At 43.4% G+C, this 23,417-nt stretch overlaps 1 protein-coding gene across 1 annotated transcript in view; it reads left to right on the plus strand.

The window, feature by feature from the left end:
• The first annotated feature begins 8,431 nt into the window (after positions 1-8,431).
• Faxc (failed axon connections homolog, metaxin like GST domain containing) overlaps positions 8,432-23,417 on the plus strand; it is a 56,393-nt gene continuing 41,407 nt past the window's right edge. Inside the window, exons 1-2 of the mRNA XM_038348406.1 lie at positions 8,432-8,697; positions 13,979-14,114. Of these exons, the coding sequence (XP_038204334.1) occupies positions 8,432-8,697; positions 13,979-14,114 (402 nt within the window). The remainder of the gene's footprint in view (positions 8,698-13,978; positions 14,115-23,417) is intronic.

A 23,417-nucleotide genomic window follows, 5' to 3' on the forward strand; every position in this document is an offset into this window, starting at 1 on the left:
ACCAATCAGAAAGTGTCTTAGGCAGAGACACATCTTTACAATGTAAGCAAATACGCGGCAACAACTGATGAGGTTAATTTTCTTACATAGGCTCATTTTCCCATTAAAGAAAATGTTTTTGTTCTTAGGGACTGAATGCTTGAAAAGTAAGAGACATGCAGTTTAGGTGAAATGGTTTTAAAAATGGAAACAGTCCATGTTGTTAGAAAAGGATGATTGCAGCTGTGCATGGGGGTGCACGCCTCTAATCCCAGCACGTGGGTGAGAGAAGCAGGCATCTGTGAGTCTGAGGCCAGCCTGGTCCATACAGCAATTTCTATGTCAGTCAGGGCTACATAGTAAGACCCTGTCTCGATTAATCAATCAATCAAACACACAAACCCCCAAGGGTAAAACTAGACATAACAAGAAGTGATAATAAGAAAATGAGAACAGAAAAAGATGGCTGGATGAAACACTTCAGAACTTTAGAAATGATTCCTGTGAATGTACACTTGCCTGGGTAGAATGTACACATGCAGAGAAATGTCAGCTGCTGGGGATTCTAGGCGCTTGTGTGAAATTTCATTTCTGTTCTGACAAATAAAGTTTTCCTGGAGATCAGAGGGCTGAGCTAGCCACAAGGTAATCATAGAAGCTGGGCAGTGGTGGCACATGCCTTAAATCTCAGCACTTGGGAGGTAGAGACAGGAAGTGATAAGGTGGGGTGGAGACAGGATCTCAGCCCTTTCAGACGGAGGAAGGAAGGTTCTCTGATCTTCTAGGGTTTTACACCGGTATCTGATTTGTGCTTTTTACTGCTAAGAGTGATTAGTATCACGCTTCACTTGATGGGCGTACACAGATGCCCACTGCATTGCTTCTTTAACTTCTCTATAAATATGAAGAGTTCCAAAATAAAAAAAAAACAAGGAGAAGATGCATTGAAAATAGTTTTGATTAGCCTAATGGGGAAAATCCTGCATCAATCAATTTGAAATTATGTTTCATACTGTTTTTTTTTTAAATTAAGAATTCTTATGTAGCTGTGCCAGGTCTTTATCAAGTGCCAGGTCTCGTGCCAATGCTATCTTCTCTAATCCTCACACTGACCCCATGAGATCAGGGGTATTAGCAACTCTGTTCCATGGAGATAGCAAACGACATATTCAGAATTACACAGTTGGTAAGGAGGCAATTCTGATCCTGTGTACTTCACCCCTTTATATGGTCACAACTGCATTTTTGCAGTATAAGCATGCAGCCAGATTATCTTGACACATTTGAATGTTCTGCACACAGCATAGCCCCATTCAAAAGAAAGAAAGCTGGTTTACAAAACAGTGTTTCTATGTGTAGCCTTGGCTGTCCTGGAACTAGATTTGTAGGTTGGCCTTGAATTCAGAGAGCCACTTGCCTCTGCCTCCTGAGTGCTGGGATTAAAGGTGGGCACCACCACTGCCCATCTTTTCTTTTTTAAAATTCCATTTTATTTTTAAAATTTTTTTAAACTTTATTTTATGTGTATCAGTGCTTTGCTTGTGTGTATGTATGTATGTATGTATGTATGTATTATGTATGTATGTATGTGCATCATGTGCATGACTTGTGCCTAAGGAGGCCAGAAGAGGGTGTCAGGTTCCTGGAAATGGAGTAACAGGTGGTTGTGAACCATCAAGTAGGTGCTGAGGGTTGAGTCTGAGTCCTCCGGAAGAACAGCCAGGGCTCCAAGCCACTGAGCCATCTCTTCAGCCCTTGTTACCCTTTCTTCCTAAGTCATATTTAGAGGTTTTACTATGGTAATCATGTTGAATAAAAGGGAAACTAGCATTTAAATAATATCCATCAAAACTCTCTTAGTTGCATGGATAAAATGACTTAGAGGCTGAAAGCGCTAGTTATGCAAACCTGATGGACTGGGTTGATTCTTGGAGACTGGGTAGAAGGACAGAAACTTCTCAAAGTTGTTGTCTGGCTGCCACACTCCTCTCTCTCTCCCTCTTCTTCTCCTTCTCCCTCTCCCCCCCCCCTCTCACACACACACAGAAATATAACACAAATATGGCTTTAAAATCTTAGTCAAGGGGGCTGGAGAGATGGCTCAGTGGTTAAGAGTACTGACTGTTCTTCCAGAGGACCCGGGTTCAATTCCCAGCACCCACATGGCAGCTCACAACTGTCTGAAGATCCACTTGCTATGGGATCTGACACCTTCACAGCAATGCGCATAAAATAAAGTTAAATAAACCATAAAAATATTTAAAAAAAATCTTAGTCAAGTAAAAAATAAAACTTTTGGATATTATTTGAAACATCTCGTTTTGTCTGCTAGATGCACTCAGGAGATTTCTTTGCTGCCATTGATTTAGGATACACCACAACACCGGAGAATCACCAAGTAGAGATTTCGTGATGACTTACTAACTGGGCATGAGTGTGTCTTTGTGGAGATATTGAAACTTCTTTTTAAAGAAGTTTTAAAAACGTGTATGGGTGTTTCATGTACATGTATGTCTGTGCACTATGTGCATCTGGTGTCCACAGAGGTCAGAAAACCCACATCGTATTTGGAGTTACAGACAGCTGTGAGCCGTCTCGTAGATAGTGGGAATTGAATCCAGGTCCCCTGGAAGAGCTGGTGTTCCTAATCTCTGACCCGCCTCTCCAGCCCCTATTTTACAAACCTAGCCTGGTGAGGTTGTCACCATTTTATGAAACACTTGCATTATTATAGGCTACGGAGAAGGAGTCTGAAAATTTGAGAAAAAAAAAGTCCAAGTGGAAACAAGTATGAAATGAGACTAAATGACAGTGTTTGAACAGCTAACACACACCGGCTTTGGTTAAGTCACAATGTGACTCTTTTAGGAAGAAACTTCTTAACTTGCCTGTTAGTAATTTGATGCAAATAATATGCAGGGTTTTTTCTGTATCACAAAAAGCATTTCAGCCCTGATAATTGACATAAAAATCAAGGAAACAGTAAAACCAATAAACCTCTTGTAGCTCAAATGAAAAAAAAAATATGCAGGTCAAAAAAGAGGCTCAGTTCAGAAGATAAGAAGCACAATTAAGACCCAAAGAAAAGAAAGTATGATCTCAAGACAGTGTGGTTGTCAAGTTGAGCTCTACTAGGGAGTTACAAGGTAGCTATGCTTGCCAGTGTTTCCCCTTCAGCCTCCAGTCCTTGTTTCCATTTTAAAGTAGGACCTTTGTTCTCAGCAACCTCATAGCCCACATAACTTCTTATCTTTTCCTAGCCCTCAAATTAGGTCTTTCTTGAGGTTCACAGGCAGGTTTTACACGTTACATATGGCATCCAAAGTGCAGGCTTGAATAGCAGTCTCTTGGGTAGTCCTGGTGTACAGAGGCGCGGCTCTTTTGAGAGGCCTGGCTGTTCAGCAGAGCCCTTGAGCAGCTGACATTGGGTGCACACTCCTGCTTCAGGCAGACACAATACATTCCCAGAGCTGGGTCAGGTAAATGGGGCTATGGGCTGGGGTTCAATACCGCCAGCGTGAGGCTAGGCTCTCATGGACCTGAGGGGGCATAGCCCCTGCCCGTGCCACTCTGTGGCGGCAGCCTAGCAGTTTAAGATTTGCTTTCTGTGGTCAGTGTTTTCTGACAGCAGTGGTTGCAACCCTGCAAAAGGCCAGGTTCAGACACAGAAAACCTCTAAAAAGACACAGTATATTTAAAAATTTGCGTAGATGCTTAAGAAAGAAAAGAAAATGTGTATAGACAATCATAGAAAAATAGTTTAAAATGATAAAATATTTAAAGAGAGAGTAAAGTAATATAAAAATAAGCCACACAAGGATGAAACATATTATGGTACAGAAAGTTTAGACCTTTTATGGTGCTTTGTTAGTTTTGAATTGTTTAAATGCTAATGAACAAAAACCAATAACTAACTGCTAAGAGACATTGGATTGTGGAAACTGTCCAATTAAGCCAACCCATATATTTTAAGAATATCTTAACTTCAAAATGAAAGTCATAAAATATGTTGTACTGGGGGAGAGGTTATGCCTTTGTTTCCACAGGAAACAAAAAGTTATGGTTCTTTTGGAAGTTGCTTGTTCTACAATTCCTGTTTACTCAGGTAATATTATATCCTTCTCAGATCTCAGATGGAGTTGAAGATTGGATAGTTATAGTTACAGTTTTCCATAGTTTTGATAGAAAGTAAATCAGGTACAAAACTTTGAACTCACCAAGATAGGATAGATAATGGAGTATTTTCTTTGAATTTACCAAATACTAATGGATTAAACATTGTGAATATATTTACTTGATAACTGTTCTTATTGCATATAGTTTTACTATGTTAGAATTAAACCCTTTTTTATTTAGACAAAAAGAGGAAATGTTGTGGAATATTTATACACTGTGTTAAGATGTATTGTTATGACTGGTGTAATAAAAAGCTGAGCAGCCAATAGCTAGGCAGGACTTCCAGGCACAGAGAGGACTCTGGAAAAAAAAGCAGAGTAGCCAGCCTGATGAAGAGAAAGGTAATACCATGTGGCAGATCCTAGATTAATGTAAATGGGTTAAGTTATAAGAGCTAGTTGGGAAAAAACTAAAGCCAAGTTTTCATGTCATTATTTGTGAGCTGACAGCCCCAAATCACTGACTGACATAGAAAACAAACTTGTGTGGGTAGTGTATATGTGTGTGTGTGTGTGTGTGTGTGTGAGAGAGAGAGAGAGAGAGAGAGAGAGAGAGAGACAGAGAGAGAGAGAGAGAGAGAGAGAGAGAGAGAGAGAGAGAGAGAGAGAGAGAGAGAGAGAGAGGAAGAGGAGATATTCGGGGTCTAAACACACTCCGGATTTATACTGTAACAAGCTTTCCCATAATTCATGTGTTCAGAAGTGTTTGAGGAACACTGGTGTGACCCAATTGTCATTAATTTGATGACCGACTCACAGGTGATACATGAGCTGGTTTCTTTTTTGAAACAGGTAGTTCAGACTAGCCTTGAATGGGAAATTCTCCTGCCTCAGCCTGAGTGCAGATACACACACACACACACACACACACACACACACACACACACAAACACACCTGGCTATATACATACACTTGAGAGTTTGGGAAACTGGTTTTCTCTTGGTCAGCTGTCACGGAAGAGGTGACAATGTAACTGTAGGTCACTGAGGTTTTGTAGTCATTCAATTTAGATGCAATTCACATTGTAGCCTAAGTATTCCTTCAATACTGCAGACAATGGTCCAGCACCCTTGTGGGGTGTGATTGACAGTGCAAGTGATGGACAGTTCACAGGGCCACTGCAGGAGACTTCAGACTTCTTTGGGTTTCGACACTGACTCTATTGCTACAAGCTTCTGGAACTGGGTAGTTCATTGTTCTTCTGGGACCTTGATTTCTTTGTAAGATGGGTGAAAACATGTGTCTGAGAAAGTTTGTTTTGGCCGGGCGGTGGTGGCGCACGCCTTTAAACCCAGCACTCGGGAGGCAGAGGCAGGCGGATCTCTGTGAGTTCGAGGCCAGCCTGGTCTACAAGACCTAGTTCCAGGACAGCCAGGGAAACCCTGACTTGAAAAACAAAACAAAACAGAAAAGAAAAAAAGAAAGAAAAAGAAAGTTTGTTTCGAAAAATTATGTAGCATAATACCACATAGGCAGGTGGTGTTGGGTTAATTAGTTCCCCTTTCAACACCTTGATGCAAGTTAATTTTGATAAGCAAAAAGTTTGGAAAAGAAAAATACTTATCAGTTCCGAACCAAGTGTGATTTTAATGCTATTATAGGGGAAATTAAGACTCCCTCTTTGGGTTCTTAGTTTTGTTCACAGACCAACTTAAAAATAGCCAGTAGGAGCTCCAGGGAAATTTTATCAGTAAGGAGTTGGTCTCTTGGCCAAGCAATTGTCAGGCTCAGACAAATTAACTCTTAAGGGAGGAGACAATGGTATGAAGTTTTCTATTCTTCAGAGAAGATCAGAATGCCATGTTCCCACCCAGGAAGACCCAGAGATGTATTCCATTCTTTTGACCACTAGGAAACAGCAAAGCTGACAAAATCAGTTGTAATAATGGGTGGGATGGAACAAAGATGCTGGTTATGACCCCGGGACCTTCAAACCATCTCAGTGACTGGTGGAACCTAGAAGGGGTGCGATAGCTCATGCTTAGCTTCTACACCTTCTGCCTTCAGATGAGATGGGATCACACAGCTACTGCCAAATCAAATCTGGGATCTCAGTGTCCCCTGGGCTTTAAGAAGCCATTCTTTAAAGACTCAGTCTCCCCAGCTCTTTGGTTAACCCAATTCTGTTTAGCTATTTATTTGTTTATTTATTTATTTACTTTTTTTCTAGTCAGGGCTTCTCTGTGTAGCCCTGGCTGTGCTGGAACTCACTTACTCTGTAGACCAGGATGGCCTTGAACTGAGGCAGATCTTCCTGCCTCTGCCTCTCCCTCAGGAGTGCTGGGATCAAAGGCATGTGTCACCTCTCTGGCCTGTTTAGCTGTTTAATTTCCTTCTGTTGGGCTCACCACCTGGTTGAATCCCTGCCCTGAGCCCTGTGTTGCCTTCTTGCTGTAGCTGTGCAGATGCTTTTTCTAAGTGAGATTTAGGTGAATCTTGAATGAAACACTGGCTAAAGGCTTCCATAGCTTGCATAGCTGTTGCCTTAATGGTTGTATTTGCTTTCCTTGTTCTCTCAAAGTTTACTGATTCTTAGTTGTGTTGGCTTTTTGGAATTGACTGTCTCCTTTCAACATATTTGGCTATAGTAATAATAATCTTTGTCTTCTACGGTATGTTAAAATTTAACCTGCATCAGATTAAGATGCTCTTTTGGTTTCTCTTGTGAGATTTTTTTTCCCGGTTTATTTGAGACAGGGTTTCTCTGTGTAGTTTCCGTGCCTGTCCTGGAACTAGGTCTTGTAGACCAGGCTGGCCTAGAACTCACAGAAATCCACCTGCCTCCGCCTCCAGAGTGCTGGGATTAAAGGCGGGTGCCTCCACCAACCGGCCCTCTCTTGTGAGATTTTACTTGACTCTACTTGCTGCTTAAAGACACCCACTGTAGAGTATCATGAACATTTAAGCCATATTTGAGTCAAAGATCAGGAAATACTCAACAACTTTCAGATGACTTTCCATACGCCACAGGGAACAGCAGAGGAACTGTGTGAGTGTCTTTGCCGGATGGGGAAAGGAACCCCTGAAATTCATGTCAGCCTGGCTAGGGACTCCTTCCATGTCTGTGGGGCGATGATTATTTCGACTACCTGCTTCTTCTAAAGGGGCGAAGTCCAGGATATGGGAGGTCCTTCATCACCACCCCATTCTCTACCGTCTTGGGGGACGAATGTGTTCTTAATTTCACACCTGCATTTTAATTGTGAAGAATCTTACTTTTTTAATGTTTTAATTTTATTTCTTCTAATCTAAAACTGCCCATGCTTTGGTTAGAATTTGTGCACAAATCACAAACTTCTATAAGACACGGTTTTGTTCTCTGTGCCTAAGGACTTAAAGGGCTGGGAGGAACATAGTTTGTTGGTAGAGCACTTGCTCTACATACATACATACATGTATGTATGTATGTATGTATGTATGTATGTATGTATGAGGCCCTAAATTCAGTTCCTAATAATCTCCTCAGTGTTATCCAGGGTAGGGGAAACCACTGAATACACAGTTGCTTATTTTACAATTGTTCTGCACCAAAGGGGAAGGAGACCGACAAAGCATGCATCAGTGATATCCTTGCTAACAGTTTCTGAGGGGCAAAGACAAGCAGAGGGAAGATTTCTCACCTAGAGTACTTTCTGCTGTAATTTGTCAAGGCAGACATCTCTTCGTCGGCACCCTGCCCAGGTTTAGGTGTCTGTGCCTCCCTGAGCAGAGGTTTCCTGATGGCCAGACTCTCCCAATCTTAACCTGCCTCCGCCTGACGCTTCAGGCCGGCGGCTCAGGGCAGGTGAGTCCCGCGCCCGCCCCGCACGGCGCCTGCGGGAACGGGCGGCGGCGGCTGCGGGCTCGGCCTAGCCGCAGTCACAGCTTCCCAGGCCACCCGCCTCTCCGAGCCTCGGCGGCCAGCCCTGCAGCTGTCCCCGAGCAAACGGAGGCAGAGCATCGCCGAGATGCGGGGCGGGGGGCAGGGCGCGGGGTAGGTGACTTTATCCCTCCTCTGTTGCCCGGCCCAGGGGAGCAATGACATCACGTGGCCCTTTCCACGCGCCGACACAAAGAGCGGCTGCGAGAGGCCTCGGCCAGGGAGGCCGGCGGCCGCCGCTGCCTCTCAGGGCTCCGGGGCCCCGCCAGCCCGGCCCTCCACCCGCTGTCCGCGCCCTTCTGACGCCGCCTCTGTCGCCCGCGCCCCCCGCGCACCGCTGAGCCCGCCCGGGCGCCGGCCCTTTCCCATGCGGGCTGCGAGGGCCCTGGGAGGGGCGCCCGGAGCCAGCCGCGCAGCATGCACTGGGGGGTTGGCTTTGCCTCGTCCAGGCCGTGCGTGGTGGACCTGAGCTGGAACCAGAGCATCTCTTTCTTCGGCTGGTGGGCCGGGTCCGAGGAGCCCTTCTCCTTTTATGGGGACATCATCGCTTTCCCTTTGCAGGATTACGGTGGGATCATGGCAGGGCTGGGCTCGGATCCCTGGTGGAAGAAAACCCTTTATTTGACCGGGGGAGCTTTGCTGGCCGCGGCTGCGTATCTGCTCCACGAACTCCTGGTCATTAGGTGAGCCGCAGAGAGGGACCCCGCACGCGGGTGCCGGGAACCGACAGGGGCATCTGGCCCAGACAGGGCTGGCGCGCAGGGGGGTCCGGGGCCAGCCCCGCAGTCCTGCCGCCCAAAGATCCAAGCGTCCTCCCTCATCTTCTTCCCTCTAAGGGTTTCATGGTCACCTGGCCACTTGTGAGGGGTCATTTAGAGTTGATGGGAGAATTAAATTGGGAGGGGAAAGCATTTGCCTTCTAGCATTTAGATGCTAAAAGCAAAGTGCTGTGAGTCACTCATGCAATGGATCAAAACAGTCTGTTAAAGCCCATAGAAAGATTCTAACTGCAATCAATGCCTTTGCAACAATAGAATGAAGCTTTGCAGAAATACAAAGGTACACTTTTATAAACGCCTAATTGGCTTATGGGTAACAATCCTGGTATATTAAGTATTAACCGCATCTCTACATAAAAGGTTAGCTCTCCCTAACTCCTCTATAAATGTCAACATCATTAAGAGGCTGCAGTTGCAGAAGCTTGGAACCTCCTGCCGCCTTGTTCAGTTTGGATGCAGCCTTAACCTGCTTACCTGCTTTATCTGGTATGGAACTGTAAGTGCCTTCAGGTTTAAATGCCGTTGTTGTGTGCACAATAGGAGATCCGAGGGGAGCATTAGCACATGGGGTACTTGCCATAACAGGGAGTCTCCCTGGGCTGTAAACAGTTTCATGGCTGCCTGCCGCAGAATGTGTACAGGGCTGACTTGAGACTTAACAATAAACGGAGGCCCCCTGGTGTTGGTCCTGCTAGTCCCGTAGGTCTTTAGCGGAGTAGGTGATACCACAGGATACCGAGACAGTCTTTAGTTAACTGATACGTCCGTTTATGGTTAAAATTTCCCTGCATTTGGGTCTCCAGTCACTGGAGATTACTGGAGGCAGAACAGTTTTCAGTAGTTCAGCATTTCTCTTCTGCCCAGTATTTTCTGGAGGGGCAAGGATGTGTTAACACCACTTTCCCCAGAGGTATGGTGACTAGAATATAGTGAGTAGAGGCGTACCGTGCTAGGTTATGAAGTGGCTGGTGACCTCCAGCGGGCTGAGGGGCGCTCCAGGAGGACGCTGTGATAGCCCTACAGTGTTCACACTGTTTGTTGGTTCTGAGAGGGTGAGAAATCAGCTAGGTCTGAGAAAATGTGTTGGCTTTCATATTATTTAGTCACAGTGGAAGACTGAGTGAGAGGTTTAAGCTCACCACATCTCATTTAGTGCATTGTCTCGAATCTACCTGAACCAAATAACAAAAGTTTTTAAAGTGAAATGTCTCCAACATTACTCCCCATTTGTGCTGCCTTAGAACTCTCTTTCAAGTCAGGTTTTGTCCACATGCAGAACTCACACACACTCTGCAGCTCTTTAAACAGTAGCTAGTTGTTTCCTGGTTGTATTTCAATCCAAAGCCTGTGGGGACTGACCCTGCACCATGCAGCTTCTCAGCATTTTCTCAGTTGTGGAGAGCGAAGGCTCCATATAATTGAATCTAAAATGTGGCCTAGATGACCTTGCAGAAATAATGGGGCCTTGGGAGCTCACTTTGGAAAAGACCACGCCCTGGAAGCTTAGGATCCTGGACACTCTTAAGTCCTCTGCCCACGTTAGGTCCTTCCCGGTTATGGTGACCACAAATCTCAGCTCTGGATACTTCCTTGGATCAAGATGTTTTAAGACCCCTGTTCATTTACTTTTGTTTCTTGAGAAATGAATTGATAAAACTTATTGATAATGCAAACTGAAAGAAGGCTGCCAAAGTTTTAGGAACTTGGTAGGACTCTGTGCGTGTTGATTGCAAGTATCTTTAACAACTACCACTCAAGAGTAGAATGAGGTTAAGGAACCTGCGCAATACCACGTAGAAACAGGAGTGAGGCTAAGGTTCCAATATGGAGCCTGGCTGCTTGTGAGAAAGTGCTCACTTTGAGGTGTTTTGTTGGGGGAGAGAGGAGAAGAACAGGGGCATTTCCTAGGAAGACAGGCCTGTGGTCAAGATGCAACTTTCTGCCAGCTTCCAAGAGCAGAGAGATAAGGGACAGACAGGAGCACTGAAGGCAGGCTTCAGAGGGCACAGGATAGGACAACTTCCACTTGCTGTGTAGTCTCAGCTTCAACTGTCTGTACAGTGTAGGCAGAAAAACAAATCAAAATCTGAAATGTGTGGGAGGAAAACATAACGTAAAATGTTCCCACTGTCATTCATTGGCAGCTCTCAAGTCTTCCCTACTGTGCCTGGACTTTCTGCTGCCCAGGTTAACCTTAGTCTGTGACTTTGTCTCATGAGAAAATGAAGTTGTCAGGCCACACTTAAGAAGCCTAATTAATGAGTATAACCAACGTATTTATTTCTAGGGGGAAGCATGGGTACTTGTCTGGGATATTATTTTGGGTATCTGTATTTTCTCTACTGTTATATTTTTAAATGATTATTGCCTTAACCCTTTGTTTTCCGCAATTGGAGATGGCCTGGCATCTATAATAAAGTCACTCAAGCGTCTGGATATTTGCTTGTAAGCTGAATGACTAAATAATGTCTTCATTCCCCGGAGCTCATTTGTGGTACTCCAGCTGAAGGGTTCCTATCTGATCTCCACAAGTGACTCATGCCTGTCACAGAGGCATGATCATCTGTGGTGTCCTTAGAGCAGGGCAGGACCTAGTGAGTCTCCTATTAGGTGGGCCAGCTGGCTTCTGCACGTGTTCTCTTCTCACTCTAGGGTCATTTTAGGAAACACACTGCACAGAAAGCAACTCATCTATCTGACCCTAAACTAGGGGGTGGGTCCTGACAAACAGGAGGCCTATGGAGCCACCAGATTATCTGGGTTCAAATTTGATTCTGCATTTAGCCAACCAGACACTGTTGATGCTAGTAACTTCTTAATTAGTATCATCTATAGAGTAGAAATAATAGTAGTGGTCTTCCTTATCCAGTTGACTTAATATGTAAACAACAGTTTGTCATATGGGCATTCTATAAAGATTAGCCATCCCTAGCGAGCAGAGTCGCACTGGCTGGGTTAATAGAACAAGCCAAGGAATTGCCAGTTTTCTTTTCTTTGGCCTTTTGGGATCTGGAGTTATTTCAAACTTGATATATAATATTTTTTTTTCATTTGTACTAGGGATTGGACCCAGTGTTCCACCTGTGGAAGCCAAGTAACCCAGCACAGAGCTATGTCCTCACCTCACTCCACTTTTGGCATTTTCTCTTTCCTCCCTCCCTCCCTCCCTCCCTCCCTCCCTCCCTCCCTCCCTCCCTCCCTCCCTCCCTTCCTTTCTTCCTTCCTCTCTCCCTCCCTCTCCCCCTCTCCTCTTTCTTTTTCTTTTCTTTCTTTCTTTCTTTCTTTCTTTCTTTCTGTCTTTCTTTCTTTCTTTCTTTCTGTCTGTCCGTCCGTCCGTCCGTCCGTCCTTCCTTCCTTCCTTCCTTCCTTCCTTCCTTCCTTCCTTCCTTCCTTTCTTCTCCCTCCCTCCCTCCCTCGCTCCCTCCCTCCTTCCTTCATTCCTTTCTTTCCTTTCTTTGTTTTTGTTTTTAAGGCATCGTCTAGCTGAGTTGCCTAGGCTGGCCTTGAACTTGTAGTTTTCTTGCCTTTTGAATCCCTGTGGTCTACCGCCAGGCTTGGCCTGACAGACTTGATCTGAAATTGGTGTTCCTTGGGCAAGTTACATTCTGACTTTCAAGTTTCCTGTCTTCTATGAAGTGTTAGTATGGTGTCCCAAATTTAAACTTTAAGAGTCCCCACTTTAGAGTGCTATTATCAGAGTTAAGTAGGCTAATATGGATCATGTCTATAAAGTCATTAGCACGCTGGCTCCTGACCAGCATCTATTTTGACTATGAGATGCCTAAGTAACTCTTTAGAATTCAACTCTTCTGGCCAGTAGGGCAGAGGATGTCATATTTATTGCCTTTTAGTTCTTAAACTTTTGCCCTGCTAATTTACATGAAAACACTGCTTTGTGCTGTGAATTATTTTATTGGGTAAAGTCAGTTGTGAATTGTAGAGTTTGTGTTGTCTACTAACAGTCCAAATAAGTCCTGGATTTTAATATATGCCCTCCCACACATTTCCTATCAAGGGAAACCTTTGTTTTATAGTAAATATTTTAATTTTTGGCTTATAATTTCAGAACGAGTTATTCTGAGTTCTTTAAATTGACTAGGCCTCTGGCTGGTGAACCTCAAGAGAACTTGTTTTAGGAAGTGGAGATGCTGAAGCTGGTGAGCACCATGCAGTGAAGGTGACATGCCATGCCTGCTTGGCCAGAAGTCGGTGCAGAATTAAGCCAGAATGTGGAGAGGAAAGTAGAAGCTTAGGGAGGGTCAAGCCTGACGGTGGAGTTTATCTGACTGGGAAAAGCTAAGCGGACAAGAAGATGGAATTGTAATAGGTTTTTGTGGAGTTTATTGAGTTAGATTTGGTAAACTGGGAAGAGTTTGTATGTGAACAAGACCATGTCGTGTAAAAATAAATTCCTCCACACTTTCAATGCTTAATAGCTTACTAAATGTTTACAGATACTGTTTTATTTAATCCTGGTGATTATTAATACAGAAAAAGAAACAGAATGTTTGGTATCAGATTCCCGGTAGATATGCAGCATGCCACAGCAGACCCATCCGGTTATCACCTCATTTTATTGGGAAGGGTCTGTTCCGGTGTGTTGTATAAGGCAGGCACATAGGCTCTGTCCAGTTCTGCAATGTACTAACAATGTGACTGTCTCTGCACCCAGCATTCTCTGTAGCTCAGGCAGGCCATAACCATGTGATCCTTCTGTTTCAGCCTCCCGAGAGCTAGCATTAAGGTCCTGACGTACTATACTCACCTTCTAGAACTTGCATCCATAAAATATATGCAATGTATCTACATCATAAGGTTGTTTTGAAAATTAAATGAGATAATACCCATGAAATCAGAATGCTGCAGAATCAGGTGGAACACATAGTAAACCCAAAATGCCTCCTCTTGGAGGAAACCCGAAGGTAATCCTCTGCATGTAATGGAAGCAAGTTGATTTGTAGTTACTTCCCAGAGCCACTGGATTATAGTCATTTCAGAGTGTGTAAGAACCTCTTGCATGTCCACTATGCTTCTGTTCTCTAAACACGGGATGAGGTAAGACCTGCATACACACTTCCGCTTGTTCATGGAGGACTCCAACCCTACAGGGTCCCCTTGAGGCCCTAAGGCAACAACACAAAGCTAACACGCAGGCTATTCTTTATTTCTGTTTTGGTTTTAACAGGAAACAGCAAGAGCTTGACTCCAAGGATGCTATTATTTTACATCAGTTCGCAAGACCTAATAATGGGGTCCCCAGCTTATCTCCTTTCTGTCTGAAAATGGAAACCTACTTAAGAATGGCAGACCTACCCTATCAGGTACTTGTTTGCAAATATGTTTTATTCTTATGTGTCTCAATATCACACAGAGGGGGTGTAGTTAATGTCACACAAATGGATGTCAGAGTAGAAGGGTCTGAAGGTAACAGTGCCCAGTCTTTAGTAAGAGAGAGATGCTTGATTCCAAGGTCTTTGATTTCTTTTTACATCAGTTTTAATGAAGGAATCATGGTATCTCTTTTAATCTGTCCTTAGGTTAGAGGTTTGGGTAGGCTTACTGGGCAACAAATGAGAAATGTGAGTGTGCCACTTCCTGGTGGGACTTTTCTTTTAGGTTTTCATTTATCATTTTGTCCTTCATGAATGTGGGTTTGGAGGGCGCAACAGGCACTGGGTGGATATTTGAAAAAGACAGATTGGCAATATCAAGGATTAAAGTGTATTAGACATGTACTAGACAAGGTTTCTACCGCTTAGCTATAGTTCTGGGCTTCGAATATATGTTTGAATTTTTTCATGTTTTGCTCAAGTTATTTGTTTTCTTGGAAAGAGCCACTCTGCTTGGAGTGGGATGGACTATGTGCTTTTTTTAAATTCTGGGGAAACTATGATCAATATTCTTAAAATATCCCCTTCAATAACGTTTCCTGCCTGTTTTCTGTTGTCTGGTTCTCTGATTTTATTTCCTGTCTCTGCGCTGTCCTGCAATTCTCTGCTTCTATGTGGAACTTTCCTCTTGTTGAGCTTCCAATGCAATGCAGCGTTCTGTTTTTGTAACATTATTTTTTCTAAGTTTTATTGTTTTAGTTTTTAATTATGTGTGCCTGTGTGGTTAGGGGTATGCATGTGTGCATACAGGTGCTTGGGGGAGGACTCAGGTGATCCTTTGAAGTTGTACTTACAGGTGTAGTTGTGATCTGCCCGGTGTAGGTGGTGGGAATCACACTTGGGTTCTCCTAACTTTTGATCCATCTCTCCAGCCCCTCATTCTGTTTTTTTTTCCTGTTGTGTTCTTTCTTTTTCAGATGGTTTCTGTGTTGCCTTGGTTGGTTTTTCCTCTTGTCTTTCCCTTCCTAGTACAGGTGTGTATCGCCATTCTTGGTCGACAGTTGACTAAAGTTGACTTTTTTTCTTAAAAAGCGTGTTTCCTTAATCAGTTTTCCTAATATCTCCCTTTATCTGTGGGAGGCTATTTATAATGCTACCTAAAATACTGGTCTGTTCCAGTATTTCTGCTTCATGCTGCCTATATTCAGCGTGTTTCTTTTCTCTTGTGGTGGTTATCATTCTTGGAGGTCTAGTGCTTTGTTTTTAGATCTCCTATGAGGGATACTGGCTTTCCTGCCCAGGAATTTGTACTGGGCAAGGGATGAAGCCCTCTCCATTTTTCTTAGGCTTCATTTCCAATGTTCTGCTTATTTTCTCATGCTGTCTTTCCATCTCTTGACTTGATTATCTCTCATCTATGGGGAACTTAAATGACTACTATAATGAGCACCCCAGTCCTTCCCCACAGATTCACTCATGGTTATTATTTGGCTTCCTTTGCTTTACTCTTCTTTTAGAAACATGTTTGGGTACATCATTTGGAAGTACTATGCAGAAATTATGACACTTCACTTTCAATGCTTTAACATGCATATTTCCCAAATAAATACAGTTTTTTTTCTACAAAACTACAATATACAGTAGATACATAGACTTTCCCCAATGTGTTGCAGTTTTCAGAAGGTAGTCAGATTATTTTGAATGTAGCCAGTGGAAGGTGTTTGGGGTAGTTCCGGAGTGGCAGTGATTATTCACTTCCTTCTAGAGCGGATAGCAGTTGAGCTGTAGATTTAGTGGTCAGTTTAGCAAGTTAGAAACCCAAGACTTTGAAATCCTTCTTAGACTTTGAAATTCTTCATCTCAAAATGGCGGTGATGATAATGCCAGTATCATACTTACGTATAATCATGTCTAAGAAACCTATAATTATCTCTAAAATCCTGTCTCCTGCTTTTTGGCCATAAAGCAAAAATTGATTATGGAAAACATAACTTGAGTTAATCATTTCCAGAATTGATCTCTAATTTTTATTTCTGTAGTGTTTTTGTTCATTTTGTTTTTTTGATAAGGATCTCATTATGTAGCCCTGACTGTTCTGGAATTCACTATGTAGACCTCAAACTCACAGAGATCTTCCTGTTTCTGCCTTCACTTTGGTGGTATTAAAGGCATGCATCACTATGCCCAGATGTTTCTGAAGGAGAGTGCAAGTCACACAAACATGTACCAAGAGTCCAGGGGAGAGCATGGTTTAGGGGCAGATATGGGAACAGTTCTGCTTTAGGGGAGGGGCATGTACACTGTTTAGTGGAAGCAAAAGAAAGGGCAGATAATGGTTTCACCCTGGGGAAGTAGTTCATTAAGATGAAATTTGAACAAAATTGTTTAGGAGGCCAGGGTATTACAGAGGATGGAGGGGAGGGCCTCATATAAAAGTGGCGACTATGCAGAGTGATCTGGTTGGGTGTGGAAGTGGAGGCTGGCAGGTGGCAGCTGCTGTCTGGTGTGAGTATAGGGTTGCCACTGGAATTAGTTTCTTGTGAGAGGAGGTTGCTGGGGTCAATCAAGCGCCTGAGACAAAGAGATCTACGATGAGTTACAGCCTTAGCTTTTAAATTTTGTTTTGTTTTCATGTGTGCATGTGTACTGTGCTTGTGAATGTGTATGCATCGTGTGTGTGTGTGTGTGTGTGTGTGTGTGTGTGTGTGTGTGTGTGTCAGCGTGAGGGTGTGTTTTTGGAAGTCCATGGTTGATAATGGGAATCTTCTTTGATTGCTCTTCCACCTTATTCACCAAGACAGGACTTTTCAATCAAACCCTGAGCTTGCTGACTTGGCTAGTCTCCCTCACCAGCTTTGGGATGCTGTCTCCATCTCCAAGGTTGGAATTATAGGTGAGCTTCCATGCCCACCCAACATTTACATGGGTCTGGGAATCTGAACTCTGATCTTCCTGAGTGCATGGTAAGACTGGTCTTGAACTCAACTATGTTGTCCAAGCAGACCATAGTCTTAAAGTGATCCCCCTGCTTCAGTCTTCTTAGTGCAGGGATACAAGCATATGCTACTATGCTTAATTACCACTTGATGGTTTTGAGGAAGAATATTTGCCCTTGTTTGCAGTGTAAAGAGTTCCTTCTGGTGGCATTGTTGAGGCTAGGTGACCTTTGAAGTGATGAGTCTAGAAGGGATATGTTAGGAGGATACCAGTGAAGCAAGAGAAACTGGAAGCAGAGGCTGCGTGGTATGAGGATTTTACACTGCTAGAATACAAATTGTAACTTTCAGAGATGTGTGTAATGAGTCTTTTTCTGTCCCACCAGCCAACTCCCAAATACCCATCCGAGACTTATATTAATTATGAAAGCTCAGTCTTTAGCTTAGCCTTGTCTCAACTAGCTCTTATAACTTAAATTAACCAATTTATATTAATCTACATTTTGCCATGTGGCATTATCTCTCTTCTATATTGTACCTCCTTTTTTCTCCAAATCTGGGTGGTGACTTTGTTTTTTTTCTTCCCAGAGTCCTCTCTGTCCCTGGAAGTCCTGCCTAACCTCTTCCTGCCTAGCTATTGGCCATTCTGCTATTAATTAAACCAATCAGAAGGCATCTTGGCAAAGACACATCTTCATTGTATAAACAATATGCCACAACAGATGTGTGATGTTTCTTTTAGTTAGCATTAATAATGTTAGCATTAAGGATAATGTCTAGGTAGTGGTCATGTGTGCTTGTACAAGTTGTTTATGCTTGTGCAAGTAGTTTATATAGCAGTATAGGACCAAAGATTCTTGGTATAGAATATATTACTAGAGGAGGTTCCATTTTATACATGGTGCATAGGCGATCTATTTAGTTACCGTTTTTCAGGGTAGGCCTAATTTCATTTGTTAATAAGAAATGAGATAAAGCATCAACACACTATGAATAGAGACTACTCTACCCAAAATAGTGCTAAGTGGCAGTTAGCTAGTTTACACTGCTTTTGAGTCTTCTGAAAAGGTAAGATCACCTACCAGTTTGAGAAGTCCAGGACCCTGAAACTCAGTCCAAGCTTGTGGGCACAAACAGATGCCTGCCCTGTCACCATGACCCTGTGATCTCACTGAGATCTCAGAAGCAGGGCATACTCTAGAGTGTATCATACACAGTTTGTAAGAAGGGCAGCTCCTAGACAGATACTCGCTTTAGAGAGTTGCCATCTTCTGTTGTTATCCACTGAGGCGACATGCACCACTGGGAAAGGCACATGCAAATTTTGGCGTGATTTAGGCAAAAGCAAGTTGAATGATTTAAAAACACATATTTCTCTAATCTGGCTTATGGGTGTTTGGCCTGTATTTATGTCTACGGACCATGTATGTGTGTGTGTGTGTGTGTGTGTGTGTGTGTGTGTATGTGTGTGTGTGTGTGTGTGTGCGGTGCTTGTAGAGGTCAGATCAGGGCATTAGATCCTCTGAAACTGGAGTTACAGATGGTTGTGTGATGTCATATGAGTTCTGGGTCTTGAACCCAGGTCCTCTTGAAGAGCAGTCAGTATTTTTAGTTACCAGGCTGTGTTTCCAATCACAACATGATTGACTTTTAATACAATAATTTTTTTTGTTTTTTTTTTTTTTGAGACAGGGTTTCTCTGCAGCTTTTAGAGCCTGTCCTGGAGCTAGCTCTTGTAGACCAGGCTGGTCTCTAACTCACAGAGATCCACCTGCCTCTGCCTCCCGAGTGCTGGGATTAAAGGCGTGTGCCACCACCGCCCGGCTTAATACAACAATTTTTATTAGTTCATGTATTTTATTAGTTCAAGTAAGTATTAGTACATGTATTTAATACAGTTAGATAATATTCACCCTTAGCTCTTTCCTCAGATATTTCCCAGATCTACCTTTCCACCCCCGTCAATCTTTTTTATTTAAATACCACACTGAATTCAATTTGTTGGGCCCCATTTACCCATGGGTGTGGAGTCATCCGCTGGAACATGGCCAACTTCCCAGATACCACATGCTTAACGAAAACGACTATTCCTCACCTTCAGCCATCCCCTGTGGCTCCTCCCATCAGCCTCTTCTCCCACCATGCTGCAGTTGACTGATGTGTCTTCTACAGGTCCTGCTCACACGAGTACAGCTGTTGTGCATTGGTGAGCACTGTGGTCCTATCCTATCCTGTCCAGAAGACACTGTCTGTTCTGGTCTTCTCTAACATTTTGGTCTTAATCCCAGCGCCCTCCCCCCGCCCATAACCAAACTCTAGTATTTTCATTTTGTTTTGTGTTCTGAAATTTTTTTTTTGTTTTTTAAAGATTTATTTATTTATTATGCATACAATGTTCTGTTAACATATATACACCAGAAGAGGCACCAGATCTCATTATAGATGGTTGTGAGCCACCATGTGGTTGCTGGGAATTGAACTCAGGACCTCTGGAAGAGCAGCCAGTGCTCTTAACCTCTGAGCCATCTCTCCAGCCCCCTGTGTTCTGAAATTTTTGAAGTTTTGGGATTACTAGGGAGAGTTGGCTCATGCTTTTCTAGAGTTTTCTGTTATAATACATCTTTGCGAAAAGGTGTCTTCTTGTCTAGGGTTTGGTCTGAATGCTACCTTAGTTTAGTTTGTTTTCTCTAGCAGAGAAGGTGGGTAGCTGCCAGTCTTTGCAGCAGGGGCTATCATATCAGGCCTGAGAAGGAAGAAACCTTTATACATATTTAAATACTTGAGAGGGGAGTAAATAAATATTTTGTTGTACATTGTCATCAGAAACTGCTCTTTTGTTCCTGTCCACCAAGACCTGAATAATCACCCAGAAACTATATTAATTACAACACTGTTTGGCCTGTGAACTCAAACTTCTTACTAAGTAACCCTTATATCTTAAAATAACCCATTTCTATTCATCTGTGTATCACCATGAGGCTGTGGCCTACCACAAAGGTTCTGGGCATCTTTCTTCTTTGACAGGCGCATGGTGTCTTCTTGACTTTGTGTCCTCTGTCTATGTCCTGTCTGTCTTTACTCTTGCTTTATCATTACCCAATAAAAGCAACACTTATACAGGATATCCCACATCAATACATGAAGCTCAGATTTCAATGTTCCAAGTTTTTGTTGGAAGCAGCATTCAGATTCGTCCCCTTGTGGTGACCCATGCCTGCTCTTCTGCGTCTGCTGCGGGTGTTGCGCTCTTAGTAGACTTTACGGTGTTAAGTATGTACTACATGGGCTTTTATGGGAAGGTTTTGCTGACCTCTAGAGACACATTTAAAGGACTGATAGATCCCAGATTTTATCTAATACTGTCTTCTCTTAAAAGGAAAACACCACAACTTTATATAGCTAAAATTGACACGCAAAGAGCCACACATTTCAAGAGTTTTGATAACTCTTTTTTCTTTTTAACTAGGGAAGTACTTACAAAAGCATTGTCACAGTCAGGAGTGAGGGGACCAGCCAGGTGGGGGTGCAAACCTCTCATCCTAGCGCTTAGGGCCGGAAGCAGAAGGACCGGGAGTTCGAGGCCAGTCTTAACTACATGGTGAATTCAAGGCTAGCCCGGGCCACTTGAGACTGTCTCAAAACAAAACACAGTGAAACTATTCCATTTTCTTCTCAAATTTTCATCTTCCTCTTGGAAGTTCGCTTCCTCACATCCTTCATTATCCTTAAAAACCATGGACAGATCTGTCACTGCAGATTAGTTTATACTTTCAGAATAATTTACAGTGTACCTCTTTTGTATGTGTGCTGGCCTGGAACTCACAGAAATCTGTCTGCTTCTGCCTCTCTAGTGCTGGATTAAAGGTCTGCACCCCGTGCCCAGCATGTGTGTGCCTGTTTGTGTGTGGTCTGTAGAAGCCATAGACTTATGCTGGTGTTTTCCTCTATTGCTGTCTATCTTAAGTTTTGAGACATGCTCTTCCTGACTTGGTGTTGTCTTAGTTACTCTCCTATTGCTATGAAGAGACACCAAGACCATGGCAAGTCTCTTTTTCTTTCATTTAATTAACATTTTTTCATTTATTTTACATCCTAACCACAGTTTCCCCTTTCTCTTCTCCTGTTCCCTCCCCACTCCCACGTGTCTTCCACTCCTCTTCCCTCTCCATTCAGAAAGGGGCAGGCCTCCTGAGGGCTTGAATACAGCGTGGCACAAAGCTGAGGCAGGACCAAGCTCCCCCCTCTATATAAGGCTGGGCAAAGTAATCAGAATGGAAAACAGGTTACCAAAGCCAGCTAAGCCTCAGCTAAGCTTCTGATCTCACTCTTAGGAGCCTTACAAAGAGACCAAGCTACACAACTCTCACACACATGAAGCGGGCCCAGGTCGGTCCCATGCAGGCTCCCTAACTGTTGGTTTAGAGTCCATGAACTCCCATGAGCTCAGGTCATCTGTCTCTGTGCTGCCAAATCCCCCAGCATGACCTTGCCCTGCCTGGCTCATTCAGTCCCTCCTCCCTGTCTTCAGAACTCCCAGAGCTGGGCTTGGCTGCGGATCTCTGCGTCTGCTTTCATCAGTTACAGGATAAAGGCCCTCCGATGACAATTAGCGTAGTCACCCATCTGATTACAGTAGATGGCCAGTTCAGGCACTCTCTCCACTAGGAGTCTTAGCTGAGGTCATCCTTGTGGATCCCTGGGGTTTCCCTGGTATCAGGTTTCTCCCTAACCCCTAAATGGGCTCCCCATCAAGAAGTCTCTTTCTTGACTCTCCCTCCAACCTGCCTGCAACCTGCCTCCTGCCTCCTACCCACTCCCTCAAGTTCTCCTTCCCCCCCCCCCCCCCCCCCCACCCTGGTCTCTCATTTTCTCAGGAGAGCTCTTCTTTTTCCCCTTCCCAGGGAAATCCTTGCATACCTTTTTGGGCCCTCCTAGTTATCTAGCCTCTCTGGGGCTGTGGATTGTAGGTTGGTTATCCTGTACTTTACTCCTAATATCTAGTTATAAGTGAACGCATACCATGTTTGTCTTTCTGGGTCTGGGCTACCTCACTCAGAATGCCTTTTTCTAGTTCCATCCATTTGCCTGCAAATTTCAGGAGGTCATTGTTTTTTTTTTTTATTTCCTTTTGTTTTTTTTTTTTTCGGCTGAGTAATACTCCATTGTGTAAATGTACCATATTTTTCTTATCCATTTGTTGGATGAGGGACATCTAGGTTGTTTCCAGGTTCTGACTATTGCGAATAATGCTGCTGTGAACATAGTTGAACAAATGTCCCTGGACCACAGCCACCCTTATAAAAGAAAGCGTTTAATTGGGCTTGGATATAGTGTTAGAGGGTTAGTCCACGATCATCATGGCAGGAAGGGGGCAGACATGGTGTTGAAGCTGTAACTGTAAGCATTATATGCTGACCCCCAGACAGCATGTAGGGGACAGGGGAGGCAGAGACGCAGAGATAGAGAGAGACAGAGACAGGGACCAGCAGTCTTTTGAAACCTCAAAGTCATCCCCCAACGACATACCTGCTCCAACAAGGCCTACTTCCTATCTTTCTTAAAGAGTTCCCCTAACTGGGGACCAAGCGTTCAAACACCCGAGCTCCATTCAAACCACCACAGAGCTCATGATTTTGACCAGGCCGGCTGGATAGCAACCCCCAGGATTCTGCTTATCTCTGCTTGCCTGGTGCTGAGATCACTTGCCAGTTCTGTTTGTGGCCTTTCGTGTGGATTTTGTGGCTTGAATGCAGATCCTTATGCCTGCAAACCAAGCACTTTACTGACTAAACTGTCTTCCCAGCCCTGTGTAATCCTTTTAAGTCTGGCTAACGCTAGTCACAAAATTACTTCTCAGTTTATCTATATTATTTGTGTATAAGTAGTTCATTTTCTTTCTTTTTTCCAAGAGTGATAATCCGTTGTATGTTTGTAGACTTGTTTATTAATTTACCTCTGAATAACATGTTTCCTGTTTTTGATCATTAAAAATGTTTGTGAATTTTAAAAATATTTATTTTATTTTGTTTTATGTCTATGTGCATAGAGTTACAGGTGGATTGTGAGCCACCTGTTATAGTCAGTGAGAACCAAATTCCAGATCCTCTGGAAAAACACTACATTTTCTTAATTACAGAATTATCTCTCCAACCAAACTTTTGTTCAGATGTCTTTGCATGGCTATATGCTTTCTGATTTTTGAGTAAATACTTAGGGGTGAACTGGCTCAATTAAAAGAAAGTCGTAGGGGGCTGGAGGGATGGCTTTTTAGTTGAGTTGACACTTTTCTTCCAGAGGAACCTGGTTCAGTTTCCAGCACCCACATTAAGGCTCACAACTGTCTGTAACTCCATTTCCA

This window comes from Arvicola amphibius, chromosome 11 (assembly GCF_903992535.2).
Source record: "Arvicola amphibius chromosome 11, mArvAmp1.2, whole genome shotgun sequence".
NCBI classification, from domain to species: domain Eukaryota; kingdom Metazoa; phylum Chordata; class Mammalia; order Rodentia; family Cricetidae; genus Arvicola; species Arvicola amphibius.